Source organism: Dendropsophus ebraccatus, chromosome 11 (genome assembly GCF_027789765.1).
Source record: "Dendropsophus ebraccatus isolate aDenEbr1 chromosome 11, aDenEbr1.pat, whole genome shotgun sequence".
Lineage (NCBI taxonomy): Eukaryota > Metazoa > Chordata > Amphibia > Anura > Hylidae > Dendropsophus > Dendropsophus ebraccatus.
Genome location: NC_091464.1, coordinates 101599026 through 101616376, shown reverse-complemented (window position 1 = coordinate 101616376; position 17351 = coordinate 101599026). Strand labels below are relative to the sequence as shown.

The window sequence follows — 17351 nt, the reverse complement described above, 5'->3', positions numbered from 1 at the left end:
TATGAGGAGTATACAGGGGGGGGCTCCATATTATGTGTATGAGGAGTATACAGGCTGAGGGCTCCATATTATGTGTATGAGGAGTATACAGGCGGGGGGGGGGTCTCCATATTATGTATATGAGGAGTATACAGGCGGGGGGGGGGGTCTCCATATTATGTATATGAGGAGTATACAGGCGGGGGGGGGTCTCCATATTATGTGTATGAGGAGTATACAGGCGGGGGGGGCTCCATATTATGTATATGAGGAGTATACAGGCGGGGGGGGGGCTCCATATTATGTGTATGAGGAGTATACAGGCGGGGGGGGGGGTCTCCATATTATGTATATGAGGAGTATACAGGGGGGGCTCCATATTATGTGTATGAGGAGTATACGGGGGGGGGGTGTCTCCATATTATGTATATGAGGAGTATACAGGGGGGGGTCTCCATATTATGTATATGAGGAGTATACAGGCGGGGGGGGGTCTCCATATTATGTATATGAGGAGTATACAGGGGGGGTTCCATATTATGTGTATGAGGAGTATACAGGCGGGGGGGCTCCATATTATGTGTATGAGGAGTATACAGGGGGGGGCTCCATATTATGTGTATGAGGAGTATACAGGGGGGGGGGGGTCCATATTATGTATATGAGGAGTATACAGGGGGGGGCTCCATATTATGTGTATGAGGAGTATACGGGGGGGGGCTCCATATTATGTGTATGAGTATACAGGCGGGGGGGCTCCATATTATGTGTATGAGGAGTATACAGGCGGGGGGGGGTCTCCATATTATGTGTATGAGGAGTATACAGGGGGGGGGCTCCATATTATGTGTATGAGGAGTATACAGGCGGGGGGGTCCATATTATGTATATGAGGAGTATACAGGCGGGGGGGCTCCATATTATGTGTATGAGGAGTATACAGGGGGGGGCTCCATATTATGTGTATGAGGAGTATACAGGGGGGGTCCATATTATGTGTATGAGGAGTATACAGGCGGGGGGGGCTCCATATTATGTGTATGAGGAGTATACAGGGGGGCTCCATATTATGTGTATGAGGAGTATACAGGGGGGGGGGGGGTGGTCCTTATTATGTGTATGAGGAGTATACAGGCGGGGGGGGCTCCATATTATGTGTATGAGAAGTATACGGGGGGGGGGCTCCATATTATGTGTATGAGGAGTATTACAGGGGGGGGGCTCCATATTATGTGTATGAGGAGTATACGGGGGGGGGGGGGGTCTCCATATTATGTGTATGAGGAGTATAAGGGGGGGGCTCCATATTATGTGTATGAGGAGTATACAGGGGGGGGGGCTCCATATTATGTGTATGAGGAGTATACGGGGGGGATCCATATTATGTGTATGAGGAGTATACGGGGGGGGGCTTCATATTATGTGTATGAGGAGTATACAGGCGGGGGGGGGCTCCATATTATGTGTATGAGGAGTATACAGGCGGGGGGGGCTCCATATTATGTGTATGAGGAGTATACAAGCGGGGGGGGGGGGGGCTCCATATTATGTGTATGAGGAGTATACAGGGGGGGCTCCCTATTATGTGTATGAGGAGTATACAGGGGGGGGTGGTCCATATTATGTGTATGAGGAGTATACAGGGGGGGGCTCCATATTATGTATATGAGGAGTATACAAGCGGGGGGGGGGCTCCATATTATGTGTATGAGGAGTATACAGGCGGGGGGGGGGGCTCCATATTATGTGTATGAGGAGTATACAGGGGGGGTGGTCCATATTATGTGTATGAGGAGTATACAGGCGGGGGGGGGGGGGGCTCCATATTATGTGTATGAGGAGTATACGGGGGGGGGGGCTCCATATTATGTATATGAGGAGTATACAGGGGGCTCCATATTATGTGTATGAGGAGTATACAGGCGGGGGGGGGCTCCCATATTATGTGTATGAGGAGTATACGGGGGGGGGGGGGGGGGGGTCTCCATATTATGTGTATGAGGAGTATACGGGGGGGGGGGGGTCTCCATATTATGTGTATGAGGAGTATAACGGGGGGGGCTCCATATTATGTGTATGAGGAGTATACGGGGGGGGGTCTCCATATTATGTGAATGAGGAGTATACGCGGGGGGGGGGTCTCCATATTATGTGTATGAGGAGTATACGGGGGGGGGGGGTGGGGGGGTCTCCATATTATGTGTATGAGGAGTATACGGGGGGGGGGGCTCCATATTATGTGTATGAGGAGTATACGGGGGGGATCCATATTATGTGTATCAGCAGTATACAGGGGGGGGTGGTCCATATTATGTATATGAGGAGTATACAGGCGGGGGGGGCTCCATATTATGTATCAGCAGTAAACAGGGGGGGGGGGTCCATATTATGTGTATCAGCAGTATACAGGGGGGCTCCATATTATGTATATGAGTATACGGGGGGGTCCTCCATATTATGTGTATGAGGAGTATACAGGGGGCTCCATATTATGTGTATGAGGAGTATACAGGGGGCTCCATATTATGTGTATGAGGAGTATACAGGCGGGGGGGGGCTTCATATTATGTGTATGAGGAGTATACAGGGGGGTCTCCATATTATGTGTATGAGGAGTATACAGGCGGGGGGGGCTTCATATTATGTGTATGAGGAGTATACGGGGGGGGTGTCTCCATATTATGTGTATGAGGAGTATACAGGCGGGGGGGGGGCACCATATTATGTGTATGAGGAGTATACAGGCGGGGGGGGCTCCATATTATGTGTATGAGGAGTATACAGGGGGGGGCTCCATATTATGTGTATGAGGAGTATACGGGGGGGGCTCCATATTATGTGTATGAGGAGTATACAGGCGGGGGGGCTCCATATTATGTGTATGAGGAGTATACGGGGGGGGCTCCATATTATGTGCTATGAGGAGTATACAGGCGGGGGGGGCCTCCATATTATGTATATGAGGAGTATACAGGCGGGGGGGGCTCCATATTATGTGTATGAGGAGTATACAGGGGGGGCTCCATATTATGTGTATGAGGAGTATACAGGGGGGGGGGGCTCCATATTATGTGTATGAGGAGTATACAGGGGGGGGCTCCATATTATGTGTATGAGGAGTATACGGGGGGGGGCTCCATATTATGTATATGAGGAGTATACAGGCGGGGGGGGCTCCATATTATGTGTATGAGGAGTATACAGGGGGGGGCTCCATATTATGTGTATGAGGAGTATACGGGGGGGGCTCCATATTATGTGTATGAGGAGTATACAGGCGGGGGGGGCTCCATATTATGTGTATGAGGAGTATACAGGGGGGGGGTCCATATTATGTGTATGAGGAGTATACGGGGGGGACTCCATATTATGTGTATGAGGAGTATACAGGCGGGGGGGGCTCCATATTATGTATATGAGGAGTATACAGGCGGGGGGGGCTCCATATTATGTGTATGAGGAGTATACAGGGGGGGGCTCCATATTATGTGTATGAGGAGTATACAGGGGGGGGTCCATATTATGTGTATGAGGAGTATACAGGCGGGGGGGGCTCCATATTATGTGTATGAGGAGTATACAGGGGGGGGGCTCCATATTATGTGTATGAGGAGTATACGGGGGGGACTCCATATTATGTGTATGAGGGAGTATACAGGCGGGGGGGGCTCCATATTATGTATATGAGGAGTATACAGGCGGGGGGGGGCTCCATATTATGTGTATGAGGAGTATACAGGGGGGGGCTCCATATTATGTGTATGAGGAGTATACGGGGGGGGCTCCATATTATGTGTATGAGGAGTATACAGGCGGGGGGGGCACCATATTATGTGTATGAGGAGTATACATCAGGGCCTTATATTACCGGTGGGCAAGGCCTCGGAGTTGTTGGGGGCCGCTGTAACAGGTAACACGACATGTAGACAGGGTGGGGTGCAGCAGGTGCAGCCAGCGGCGTTCATGGAGCTCCAGGTAACACAGGAGGGTCTCTATACCTACAGGGAAGAAGAGAAACCATTATATACTGCCAGATGGCAGAACCACATAGATGGCGGTATATACGGGGGAGTATATACTATAGAGGACGGTATATACGGGGGAGTATATACTATAGAGGACGGTATATACGGGGGAGTATATACTATAGAGGACGGTATATACGGGGGAGTATATACTATAGAGGACGATATATACGGGGGAGTATATACTATAGATGGCGGTATATACGGGGGAGTATATACTATAGATGAGGGTATATACAGAGGAGTATATACTATAGATGGCGGTATATACGGGGGAGTATATACACTATAGATGGCGGTATATACAGAGGAGTATATACTATAGAGGACGGTATATACGGGGGAGTATATACTATAGATGAGGGTATATACGGGGAGTATATACTATAGATGAGGGTATATACGGGGGAGTATATACTATAGATGAGGGTATATACGGGGGAGTATATACTATAGATGAGGGTATATACGGGGGAGTATATACTATAGATGAGGGTATATACGGGGGAGTATATACTATAGATGAGGGTATATACGGGGGAGTATATACTATAGATGAGGGTATATACGGGGGAGTATATACTATAGATGAGGGTATATACAGAGGAGTATATACTATAGATGAGGGTATATACAGAGGAGTATATACTATAGATGAGGGTATATACGGGGGAGCATATACTATAGATGAGGGTATATACGGGGGAGCATATACTATAGATGAGGGTATATACAGAGGAGTATATACTATAGATGAGGGTATATACGGGGGAGTATATACTATAGATGAGGGTATATACGGGGGAGTATATACTATAGATGAGGGTATATACGGGGGAGTATATACTATAGATGAGGGTATATACAGAGGAGTATATACTATAGATGAGGGTATATACAGAGGAGTAATACTATAGATGAGGGTATATACGGGGGAGCATATACTATAGATGAGGGTATATACGGGGGAGCATATACTATAGATGAGGGTATATACGGGGGAGCATATACTATAGATGAGGGTATATACGGGGGAGAATATACTATAGATGAGGGTATATACAGAGGAGTATATACTATAGATGAGGGTATATACAGAGGAGTATATACTATAGATGAGGGTATATACAGAGGAGTATATACTATAGATGAGGGTATATACGGGGGAGTATATACTATAGATGAGGGTATATACGGGGGAGAATATACTATAGATGAGGGTATATACAGAGGAGTATATACTATAGATGAGGGTATATACGGGGGAGAATATACTATAGATGAGGGTATATACAGAGGAGTATATACTATAGATGAGGGTATATACAGAGGAGTATATACTATAGATGAGGGTATATACAGAGGAGTATATACTATAGATGAGGGTATATACGGGGGAGCATATACTATAGATGAGGGTATATACGGGGGAGCATATACTATAGATGAGGGTATATAGGGGGGAGTATATACTATAGATGAGGGTATATACGGGGGAGCATATACTATAGATGAGGGTATATACGGGGGAGCATATACTATAGATGAGGGTATATACGGGGGAGCATATACTATAGATGAGGGTATATACGGGGGAGCATATACTATAGATGAGGGTATATACGGGGGAGCATATACTATAGATGAGGGTATATACAGAGGAGTATATACTATAGATGAGGGTATATACAGAGGAGTATATACTATAGATGAGGGTATATACAGAGGAGTATATACTATAGATGAGGGTATATACAGAGGAGTATATACTATAGATGAGGGTATATACGGGGGAGCATATACTATAGATGAGGGTATATACGGGGGAGCATATACTATAGATGAGGGTATATACGGGGGAGCATATACTATAGATGAGGGTATATACGGGGGAGTATATACTATAGATGAGGGTATATACGGGGGAGCATATACTATAAATGGTGGTATATATGGTGAGCATATATCACAAGCTGCACCATAGAGTGACCATATGTATATATGTATATGTATACAGTCACAGGGGGACACTCTTGGCTGCCATCTGGTGGGGGGAAGGGGGGGGGGACACTCTTGGCCGCCATCTGGTGGTGGTGGGGGGGGGGACACACTCTTGGCCGCCATCTGGTGGTGGGGGGGGGGGACACTCTTGGCCGCCATCTGGTGGTGGGGGACACTCTTGGCCGCCATCTGGTGGTGGGGGGGGGGGGGGGGGACACTCTTGGCCGCCATCTGGTGGTGGTGGGGGGGGGGGGGGGCGGGGGGACACTCTTGGCCGCCATCTGGTGGGGGGGGGGGGGGGGGGGACACTCTTGGCCGCCATCTGGTGGGGGGGGGGGGGGGGGGGACACTCTTGGCCGCCATCTGGTGGTGGTGGGGGGACACTCTTGGCCGCCATCTGGTGGTGGTGGGGGGACACTCTTGGCCGCCATCTGGTGGTGGTGGGGGGACACTCTTGGCCGCCATCTGGTGGTGGTGGGGGGACACCCTTGGCCGCCATCTGGTGGTGGTGGGGGGACACTCTGGACCACCCATCTTGTGGTGGTGGGGTTCAGTCTGGGTCGCCCATCTGGTGGATGTGGGGACACTCTCCGTTACTTACTCTCCTCTCGGACATCCAGTGCCTGCACAGTCTCCTCTATGGGCAGAGCTCGCTCATGGCGGTGGCAGATGCGTTCCAACAGCTCCTCTGGAGCGGCCACACATCTCCGCTCTCCACCATCACACTGCTCCAAGAAATCCATCATCTCAGAGTCATCCACCTCATGGCCCTGCAGGAGGACAGAAGGATGGTGGCTATCAGCAGGGGGTGCTATAGGTCGGAGGGGGGATTACTGGCAGCCATAGTGTCAGGCAGGGGGCGGGGATTACTGGCAGCCATGGTGTCAGGCAGGGGGCGGGGATTACTGGCAGCCATGGTGTCAGGCAGGGGGCGGGGATTACTGGCAGCCATGGTGTCAGGCAGGGGGCGGGGATTACTGGCAGCCATGGTGTCAGGCAGGGGGCGGGGATTACTGGCAGCCATGGTGTCAGGCAGGGGGCGGGGATACTGGCAGCCATGGTGTCAGGCAGGGGGCGGGGATTACTGGCAGCCATGGTGTCAGGCAGGGGCGGGGATTACTGGCAGCCATGGTGTCAGGCAGGGGGCGGGGATTACTGGCAGCCATGGTGTCAGGCAGGGGGCGGGGATTACTGGCAGCCATGGTGTCAGGCAGGGGGCGGGGATTACTGGCAGCCATGGTGTCAGGCAGGGGGCGGGGATTACTGGCAGCCATGGGGGTGACACTCACAATGTAACGTTACTTACCATACTGAGTGCCGTACGCTTACTATGCAGCTCACGACACCTGCAGTCCGGGAAAACTCTCTGTACAAGCTTCTTCACTATAAAGTAGTCCACAGAGTCTGCGTACACATGGCGGCGGAGCTCATCCAGATCCCGACACTAAAACAGTACAGAGGTTTTACTGAAGCATCAAAGCACATATACCAGGCAGGAGGAGGAGGAGGGGCGCCGGGTCCATCTAGTCTCATTTTATATTATCTGTATGTTAGGATAGATAGATATATACCAGGCAGGAGGAGGAGGAGGGGCGCCGGGTCCATCTAGTCTCATTTTATATTATCTGTATGTTAGGATATAGATATATATATATATATAGATATATTATATTATATCTATATATATATATTATATATATGTATTGGTGGGCACGGTCCGATCGCCGTGCCCGCTAATACAGTAATCAGATGCAGCTGTCAAACATTACTGGATGCAGCATTTCCCTGGTGTCTAGTGGCGGAGATCGCTCCTCCGGGACAATGTTACTGAAGTCGGCCGGGGACCGCTCCAAGATGGCGCTGTCCCCGTCTCGGCACTCGTTTGTTTCCGGCTGCAGCGGCCGAAAGCAAACGAGTGCCGATCTCATTGATCTTTGCTGTATAACTATACAGCAAAGATCTCAATGAGAGATCAAAGTGTATATACTAGAAGTCCCCCAGGGGGAATAACCCTAACCCCAGAGGGTGGGGGAATCACCCTAACCCCGGAGGGGGGGGGGGGGGGTGGTAGGAGAATAACCCTAACCCCGGGGGGGGGGGGGGGGGGAGAATAACCCTAACCCCAGGGGGGAGGGGGGAAAATAACGCATTGCGCATTTTTGGTCACATCAAATCCAGAAAAAATGTAATAAAAAGCGATCAAAAAGTCGTATATGCGCAATCAAGGTACCGATAGAAAGAACACATCATGGCGCAAAAAATGTCACCTGACACAGCGCCATAGACCAAAGGATAAAAGCGCTATAAGCCGGGGAATAGAGCAAAGGATAAAAGCGCTATAAGCCGGGGAATAGAGCAAAGGATAAAAGCGCTATAAGCCGGGGAATAGAGCAAAGGATAAAAGCGCTATAAGCCGGGGAATGGAGCGATTGTAAGGAACGTATATTTGGTAACAATGGTTTGAATTTTTTACAGGCCATCAGATACAAGAAAAGTTTCACATGATACATATCGTTGTAATCGTAACGACTTGAGGAACATATATAACATGTCAGTTTTACCCCAGGGCGAATGGCGTAAAAACACAATCCCCCTAAAAAAAAAAAATGCTTTTTTTTTTTCAATTTCACCACACATTGAATTTTTTTCTGGTTTCGCAGTGTACTTTGCAATGACAGGCTGATTTTTTCCATAAAGTACAATTAGTGACACAAAAAATAAGGGCTCATGTGGGTTTCTAGGTGGAAAAATGCAAGAGCTATGGACTTTTAAACACGAGGAAAAAACGAAAACGCAAAAACCAAAAGTGGCCTGTCCTTAAAGGGTTAAGGACAATACTGTCTTCAGGGACCTTCGGATAGGGTTTCTTGATGGATAATACTTGGATCTCTTACTCGCCTGGTAGCATTTCTGAAAGCCTTCACCTCTGTCTTCCAAGATCTTACGTTCCACTTCTGAAATGGGCATAGAGACAAGGGCATCCCAGGGAGTACTGTATTCAGATCCCCAGGCGGGGAGGCATTGGAGAATTTCGGAAACAGTCTGTTTGTGCCACCAAAAATCCTGAGAAGGACCTTCCTGGTAGATGATAGAAATCGGACGTCCGGGTGTTTACTATCCACCCCAGTTTCTGGAGAAGCCGGTAGTTGAACAGACATCTCACTCTAACAGGTGATCGGAGCTGGCTAGAAGAAAAATCATCTAGATAAGTGATGATATTTATCTGTCTTATCTATCTCTATCCCGAATGTAGGCCACTACTTCCGCCATTAAGTTGGTGACGATTCTTGGGGTCGACGCCAGCCTGACAGAAAAGTCAGTAATTAATCTGTACAGCAAAGTAGAAATTTTAGGTAGACTGGATGAATTGGGACGTAGTAATACGCATCCTGTCTATAGTCGCCAGATGGTTTATACCAATAAGAGGGATTGTAGATGTAACAACTCCATTTTGAAGCATTTTGATACGCCAAAACCTGATAAGCGGCATGAGGTGTATTAGGGTTCGGATAAGAAGCGTTCGCCTTTTTCATCAGGAACAGACAGGAATAGTGTCCGCTCTCTTGCTCCTCCGCAGATACTGGAATAATTACTGTTTGAAGCTTGGTAACATTCTCTTCAAGAGACTTCTGTCAAGAAAGATTTTGTAGTTTTGTTGATAAGGGTGTTTGTATTTTGAATCCTTGTTGGGCCGATTGTAAATCTCCAATTGTTGGAAGTTATACTGGCCCACCCCTGGGGAGCAGACAGCCAACAAGGTTATCTCTGCTTGTAGGAGGAGGACGTTACACCCCTTCCCCCTTTGGGTAACTCCAATGACCAGATTTACCTCTCCCTTGCTTCCTGGTTTGGTTTTGTTTTCAAAAGGGACAAAAGGAACCCCTTGTTTTCTGGTTCCAGAAGAGTCTTCTTTTTGTTCAAGGCTCTCCCCCAATACTTGGTTAAACACCGGCCCGCATTTGTATTCACTTTAGAAGAGAATAGAACATAGCTAACATAGCTGACCACAGCTTGGGCCACACAACACATCTCATCCTGAGCTGTTCTGGGTTCTTCTACTTCTGGGATGTCCAGAGTGGCTCTTACAGCCTGTAAAGCTCGCCCAGAAATAGAGTAATAGTATTCGCTATCTCCTTCAGCCGGAGTGGTAAGATGATGGCCGCCTTCTAAGCCCCCTAAGGCAGAGGTGTAACTACCAGGGTCACAGCGGTTGCCGCTGCGACCCAGCCTGCAGAAAGGGGGGCCCTGCATCAATCACTCGTGACCGCAAGCATTGTTTTGCTTGCGGTCACAAGAGGCCGACTCAGTCTGCCCCCAGCTGATGTGCGGCTGCCTGTGGTGTCCCATCCTATCCCCGGCAGCGCGCGCATCAGAGAGCTCCCTGTGCGCCTGTGACTTCCGGCACAGGGAGCGCACGTTAGAGACGCTCCCTGTGCTGGAAGTCCCAGCCTCGGACCACAGGAGCTCTCTGATGCACGCGCTGCCGGGGATAGGACGGGACACCCCAGGCAGCTACACATCATCCAGGGGCCAGACAGAGGGTGGAGAAGGAGACAGGAACGACGGGGGAGCGCGTTAGTTGGCGAGTTGTGTGTTTTTTTTTGTTTGCACGGAGGAAAGAGGGGGCCATCTATAATGGGGGGGCCATCTATACACAGTGCATCTATAAGGTGGCTACATAGTAGGAGGCATATACTATAAGGAAGGATACACAGAGGGGGACCATCTATAAAGGAGGCTACATATAAGGGGGCATATACTATAAGGGGGGTCACAGAGTCAGCCTACCCACTAAATGAGGGTGCAGAGTTGCCAATACAGATGTGCAGTTTGTAGAGAGATGAGGATGGTGACAGAGCGAGGAGCCTAATATGTCTGTCTCACAGATTCTGTGGATTCGTGGCTCCGAGAAGTTCTGATAATGGCCCAGGGCAGATGGAGAAGAAGGATCCAAGCATGTCAGACAGGTCGGAGGTAACAGAATTACATCCACACACTAAGATATATTCATACTGGCATTTCTCCATCCCCTCATATATGGATACAAGCTGTAGACTTCTAGCATATTCCAGTGTATCAAGATTTTTTACATTTTTGTGGACATTTACGATAATCATATAAAATGAGATATGGAGGGCGATACTTCTTGACCAGCTAAATCCATCTACTGAGAGAGGGGACATGGGTACTTTTCCATTCCATGATATTATATTCTTGGCACAGAATAAGAGAAATCTAATAAACAAGCGGCAGTATGAACCATTTGTAACCTAGTCTATAATACCTAGAAGACAACCCCAAGGAGTACATATAAATGGATGGCATGACTGATGGTGTGACGCATCAACACCAGCAGTGTCTAGGGATGAGCAGTGCACGTGCGTGTGGCACTGACGTGGCGGCGCATGCGCAGCGGCTCAGTTTTTGGCCATGTTGGTTGGGGCAGCAATGATGTGTCACAGCACGCCTGACGTTATCACGCTATTAACCCATTCCCAACATCCATCCCATACCGGACTAGAGCCATTACACAGACAAGGGTAAAAATCTTGATATAGGTTTTTCACCTGTGCCACCTCTTTGGTGATTGGTCGCTGTGCCCTTAAATTTTATAGCTGCCTCCCAGTATGCATCTCTTGAAGAAGTCATAAGAGAAACAGATCACTGATCTCAGGGAGACCAGCCAAACAATAACACTGCTGGCTGCTAATGAAAGCGCTCAATGCTGCGAAATCTTAAGTGCATTGCCCCCTGGGAAACATGAATATGCAAAAGAAGAGCCTGTGGAGCCTCATTAAAGAGTCTGGAAACCCAGGACTAGCCAGGTATCCCTCTGGGAAGGACCCAGCCAAGGGGCAGCTCCTGTAAGGAAACCACCAAAACCACCATAATAAATGGCCCTATAAGTCAGTGTAATGACAAGGGAAAAACCAAGCCTAGGTTTCCATCCACATACAGCTGTTTTGGGGTGTTGCCTGAAACAGCTGTATGTGGATGGTTACCTAGCCTTGGTTTATCCCTTGTCCTTACATTGACTTATAGGGCCATTTATTATGGTGGTTTTGGTGGTTTCCTTACAGGAGCTGCCCCTTGGCTGGGTCCTTCCCAGAGGGATATCTGGCTAGTTGTGTGTTTTGAGACTCTTCGATGAGGCTCCACGGGCTCTTCTTTTGAATCTCCTGAAGAAGGGCGTGGCCAAAACGTGCGTTGGGGTGTTCCTAGGTATGAGGTCCGCCCGGTAGCCAGATTTTTAACCTTCCCTACTTGTCCTCCTCCATATGTGTTTGTTCATGTATCCGCAATGTCCGATTACTCTGTATTGTATGTCTGATGCGATCTATTTGTCCCATCTAGTGTATTGTTGCACTTTATAGCTATTATGGGACTTGTTGTGCCATATATGCTTTCTTTTTGAATTTGGTCTCTATTAGAGATGAGCAAACCAGGTTCAGGTTCGAGTCGATCCGAACCCGAATGTTCGGTATTTGATTAGCGGGGGCTGCAGAACTTAGATAAAGCTCTCAGGTTGTCTGGAAAACATGGATACAGCCAATGACTATATCCATGATTTCCACATAGCCTTAGGGCTTTATCCAAGTTCAGTAGCCACCGCTAATCAAATGCTGAACGTTCAGGTTCGGATCGACTCGAGCTGCTCCAGGTTCGCTCATCTCTAGTCTCTAACACAATTGGAGCAAAAGGACATATACACACACATCTTGCCATTTGTTTATATGTTGCACAAGGCACATTGCTGTCTATATGAATTTTCATGGGCTAATGTGTGTGTGTTTTAACATTTTCTGTATTTAACCGTGTGGTTCATTCCTCCTGCTGCTATTGTCTGTTTCTTTTCCATATTTAATAATCATAGTTTGTCTTTTTACTTGATGGTTGTTGAATATAATCATGTATTAACAATTTTTCATACTAAACTGGTGACTCCTGTTTGTTTGAGGGGGTTTCTATGCTCTATAAAGGGGTTCTCCAGCGATAGAAAAACATGGCCACTTTCTCCAAGAGACATCACTGCTAATCTCCAGGTTAGTGCTCCTAGTTCCCCGCTCACTGCCGGCGCTATTACACATGCTGACAGTGAGTGGGTAAGATTGTTGATATATAGTCGTTTATCTTCCGAAAGGTTGAAAGCCAATATCGTGCATGTCGGCTGATCGTTGCCTTTTATTACACACAGCGGTTAATGGTCGGTAATCAACCAAATACGGTTGACTATCACTTCATATAATAGGGCCTTTATTCACTGACTCTTAGAAAAAGTAATGTCCCTGGTCATTCCCGGCACTCTTATAACATGTTGTGACCTTCAGCTTTAAGACCTTTTCCTTAACCCATATAGGGGATAACCACACTGTAATTGTTAGATTGCACTTAAGTGTCATCTCCTTGCCGGCAAGTAAAACCTTCTTGACTTAACTCCGGTGTTTGTGGTCCTGATTGGTGAGGAAGTATTTTCCTTACAAGTTGGTCCTTTGAGCCAGAAGCCAACATCTCCAGCTTCTATCCAGTTGAGGCCTGAAAAGGGGCCAGTCCACCTGGAGCGGAGTGACTGGTGCCTAGTTATAGCCCTTCAGAACGGGACCACCCACCTGGGTTAAGGTAAGACAATACTGATGTAGAAGGTATAAGAGACGGAAATAAGGGGGGTATTTTATAGATACTATAGATACATTATTCTAGAGCAGAGTGCCTGGCAGCCCCTGATAGGAGAGCAGAGTGCCTGGCAGCCCCTGATAGGAGAGCAGAGTGCCTGGCAGCCCCTGATAGGAGAGCAGAGTGCCTGGCAGCCCCTGATAGGAGAGCAGAGTGCCTGGCAGCCCCTGATAGGAGAGCAGAGTGCCTGGCAGCCCCTGATAGGAGAGCAGAGTGCCTGGCAGCCCCTGATAGGAGAGCAGAGTGCCTGGCAGCCCCTGATAGGAGAGCAGAGTGCCTGGCAGCCCCTGATAGGAGAGCAGAGTGCCTGGCAGCCCCTGATAGGAGAGCAGAGTGCCTGGCAGCCCCTGATAGGGCTTTGTACTGACCTCAGGATCCAGGAACAGGTGACAATGAGCATCCTTGCCGTCTCGCCCCGCTCTTCCGATCTCCTGGACATAACTTTCAAAGTTTTTGGGCATATTATAATGGATGATCCCTCGGACATCAGACTTGTCTAAGCCCATCCCGAAGGCCACTGTGGCCACAACGATGCGCAGCTGGCCACTCATAAAGTTGTTCTGTACACGACGGCGCTCAGCCGAAGAAAGGCCGGCATGATAGGAATCTGCCATCCACTTCAATGGCCGACGTATCTTCTTCCTGGCTGCAAAGGAAATTCACTATCATATGACTCCCAGTATAACAAACATATTACGGCCAGGATTAGGATCATGGCCTACACTTCTCACCTTCAAGCTTCTTCCTGTCCGGTGAACCTAGAACCTCATCATCCGCTCTAGTTTTAATCACGGTAACCCCCTGCAGACAGGTACGCAACATGGCCGACAAGCGCTGAGTCTCTTCCCTCCGGGTACAATATATGATTATCGAATCTAAACTTCCAAATCGTTCTTCCTTCAAGAGAGTGACCAGAGCCTGATGGAGAGATGAAGGTGAGGAGAGACGCGGTGACAGGGCGGCAGGAGAGACGCGGTGACGAGGCGGCCCTGTCACTGCTTCTATGTCTTTATGTGGTAGAGCCAGTGTGTAGGTATGTAGGCTGCTGCCAAGTCACTGCTTCTTGGTCTCGTGGTAGAGCCGGTGAGTGTAGGCTGCCGCCCCGTCACTGCTCCTACCACAGAGACATAGAAGCAGTGACTTGGCAGCAGCCTACATACCTACACACCGGCTCTACCACATAGCCATAGGAGCAGTAATGGGATGGCAGACTACAAAAAGTGCAAGGTGCACTTAGCCATGGCCTATCCGAATATCTCTAAATATCCCGGGGAGTTTAGGTAGCGTGCAAGGGGCTCCAATGCCAGATCAAAAAGAAGAGGTGCCGGGTACCTTTGCTGAGAAATATGTTCTGAGAAAGGAAACCCTGAGAGAACACCCTTGCCTGGCGGGAAGCATAGTTCGTTTTCAACAAGTTTCTAAAGGCTCCTGTAAATCCAAGACATCCAGGAAAGTTCAACCATGTCCAATCCACGTTATCAAATGTCTTCTCCGTATCTAGCATAAGGAGAGCAGGAAGGCTTCCTGGTGGAACTCTGTGCTGGACTCCATCTAAATTTGTCAGAACAGTTCTAATATTTGTTATGGCCAACCTTCCCTTGATAAAACCTACTTACTCGTGGGAAATAAGTGAAGGTAGGATGGCAGAGTGTTTGTCGGCCATTATTTTAGAGATGATTTTGGCATCTACATTAAAGAGGTAGTGCGGCGGTCAACATTTATTCACTAAATAACACGCATTTCAAAGATATACAACTTTGTAATGTGTGTTATTTAGTGAATAAATGTTAAACGCCGCACTACCCTTTAATTAACAAGATCGGCAGGTACAATTCTGAGAGGGTGGTCCTTACCCGGTTTCAGTTTAATATGTCTCAGCTGAGGACAGAAGACCACCTTTCCTCAGTGCCCCATTATATATCTCCGACAAAGTCTTTGCCACCTGATCTTACATAAGTTTATAAAATTCCCCCGTAAAACAGTCGGGTCCTGGAGCTATATGATTTTTCAATGAGGCAATGGTTTCTTTCACTATGTCGGGCGTTATTGGAGTATTAACATCCACAAATACTGGATCAACACCCGTATAAAAATTAGATATCTTTATTAATAACACTTACACATACAATTTAAAAAACAACAAGAGGCAATTCCAAACATGAAATGTACCAGACTCTGTGACTGGGAATAAATCCTGTGAGGCTATGTGCAACGATTGGCAAACAAAAAGACAGTGCGAATAGAGGGCTATATAAAGGAGGGCACAGTTTTCTAACAATAACCGCTATTTTACATCACCATAATGTTTAACTGCTGTGTCATTAGTATCTACCTACTGACCACCCAGGCAATAAGCCTCTCTAGTATATACCATGCGCCCTCTGTTCATATGTAAACATACTTGGCATAATTGCACAAGTCCCATATAAAATAATTGTATCTTACCAATAATTTCACAGGTCTGGACACTTTCCCCAACGCACATTTCACGTTCGTAAAGCGATCTATTTGCTTCCTCAGAGGGCACCCTGAGTGAAAGTGAAATTATGGGTAAGATACAATTATTTTATATGGGACTTGTGCAATTATGCCAAGTATGTTTACATATGAACAGAGGGCGCATGGTATATACTAGAGAGGCTTATTGCCTGGGTGGTCAGTAGGTAGATACTAATGACACAGCAGTTAAACATTATGGTGATGTAAAATAGCGGTTATTGTTAGAAAACTGTGCCCTCCTTTATATAGCCCTCTATTCGCACTGTCTTTTTGTTTGCCAATCGTTGCACATAGCCTCACAGGATTTATTCCCAGTCACAGAGTCTGGTACATTTCATGTTTGGAATTGCCTCTTGTGGTATTTAGTGTTATTAATAAAAGATATCTAATTTTTATACGGGTGTTGATCCAGTTTTTGTGGATGTGTATATTATAAGGGATCTCCATAGTTACTAGATAGGATGGTGTAAAAAAAAATTTAAGACATTATCACTGGGTAGTGTTGTTCCATCATCCACTGGAGTATCTGTATATATGTTATTGGAGTATTAAGTAGAAATAATTGTTCGGGAGATAATTGCGGCAAAGAAACCTTGTCTAAAAGTCTCTGAGGAAGGGATATTTTAGGTACTATGATATCATTTCGTATAATAATGACCAAATAGGTCGATAATGTGTTCGGGATTGGTTAAAAGGTGACTCCTTTCATTCTTAAAGGACAAGTGCCATGAAAAACTTTTTCCCAGTAATTGAAGCACATTACAAAGTTATATAACTCTGTAATATACTTCAATCACCTATCTGCCTCCCTTCCCTGTCTTTTCCCCCCCTCCACCCCCCACCAGGAAGTGTCCTGACTCACACAGACCTGATTACTGTCGTCACAGTCACCAAGCTCTTCTCTCAGCTCCTTCTCCTGTTACACCAGCCTCCCCCTCCCCTGCCTTGTCAGGTGACAGCTTGCTCAGCTCCCATTGGCTGAACAACTGCAAGCCATCACTTGTCACATGTCATGCTTATCTTCCCTCCGACTGACTCCGGCACATAGGCAGCCCCCCCCCGCCCCATACCCTCTCTCCTGCTGCTCAGGAGTGAAGAAGTCATGTCACTAGAGAAGATAAGCTGAGCAAGCAGAGTCACCTGACAAGGAGGGGGAGGCTGGTGTAACAGGAGCTA

General features: G+C 47.6%; 1 protein-coding gene across 2 annotated transcripts in view; it reads right to left on the bottom strand.

Annotated features, from left to right (window-relative positions):
* Window positions 1–17351, bottom strand: part of RECQL4 (RecQ like helicase 4) — a 152905-nt gene that overhangs the window by 53462 nt on the left and 82092 nt on the right. For both annotated transcript variants that reach the window (XM_069946229.1, XM_069946228.1), the window contains exons 16-20: window positions 14408–14594; window positions 14045–14322; window positions 7312–7449; window positions 6607–6775; window positions 3848–3977 (exon numbers count right to left, since the gene is read on the bottom strand). In XM_069946229.1, coding sequence (XP_069802330.1) covers window positions 3848–3977; window positions 6607–6775; window positions 7312–7449; window positions 14045–14322; window positions 14408–14594 — 902 coding nt within the window. The remainder of the gene's footprint in view (window positions 1–3847; window positions 3978–6606; window positions 6776–7311; window positions 7450–14044; window positions 14323–14407; window positions 14595–17351) is intronic.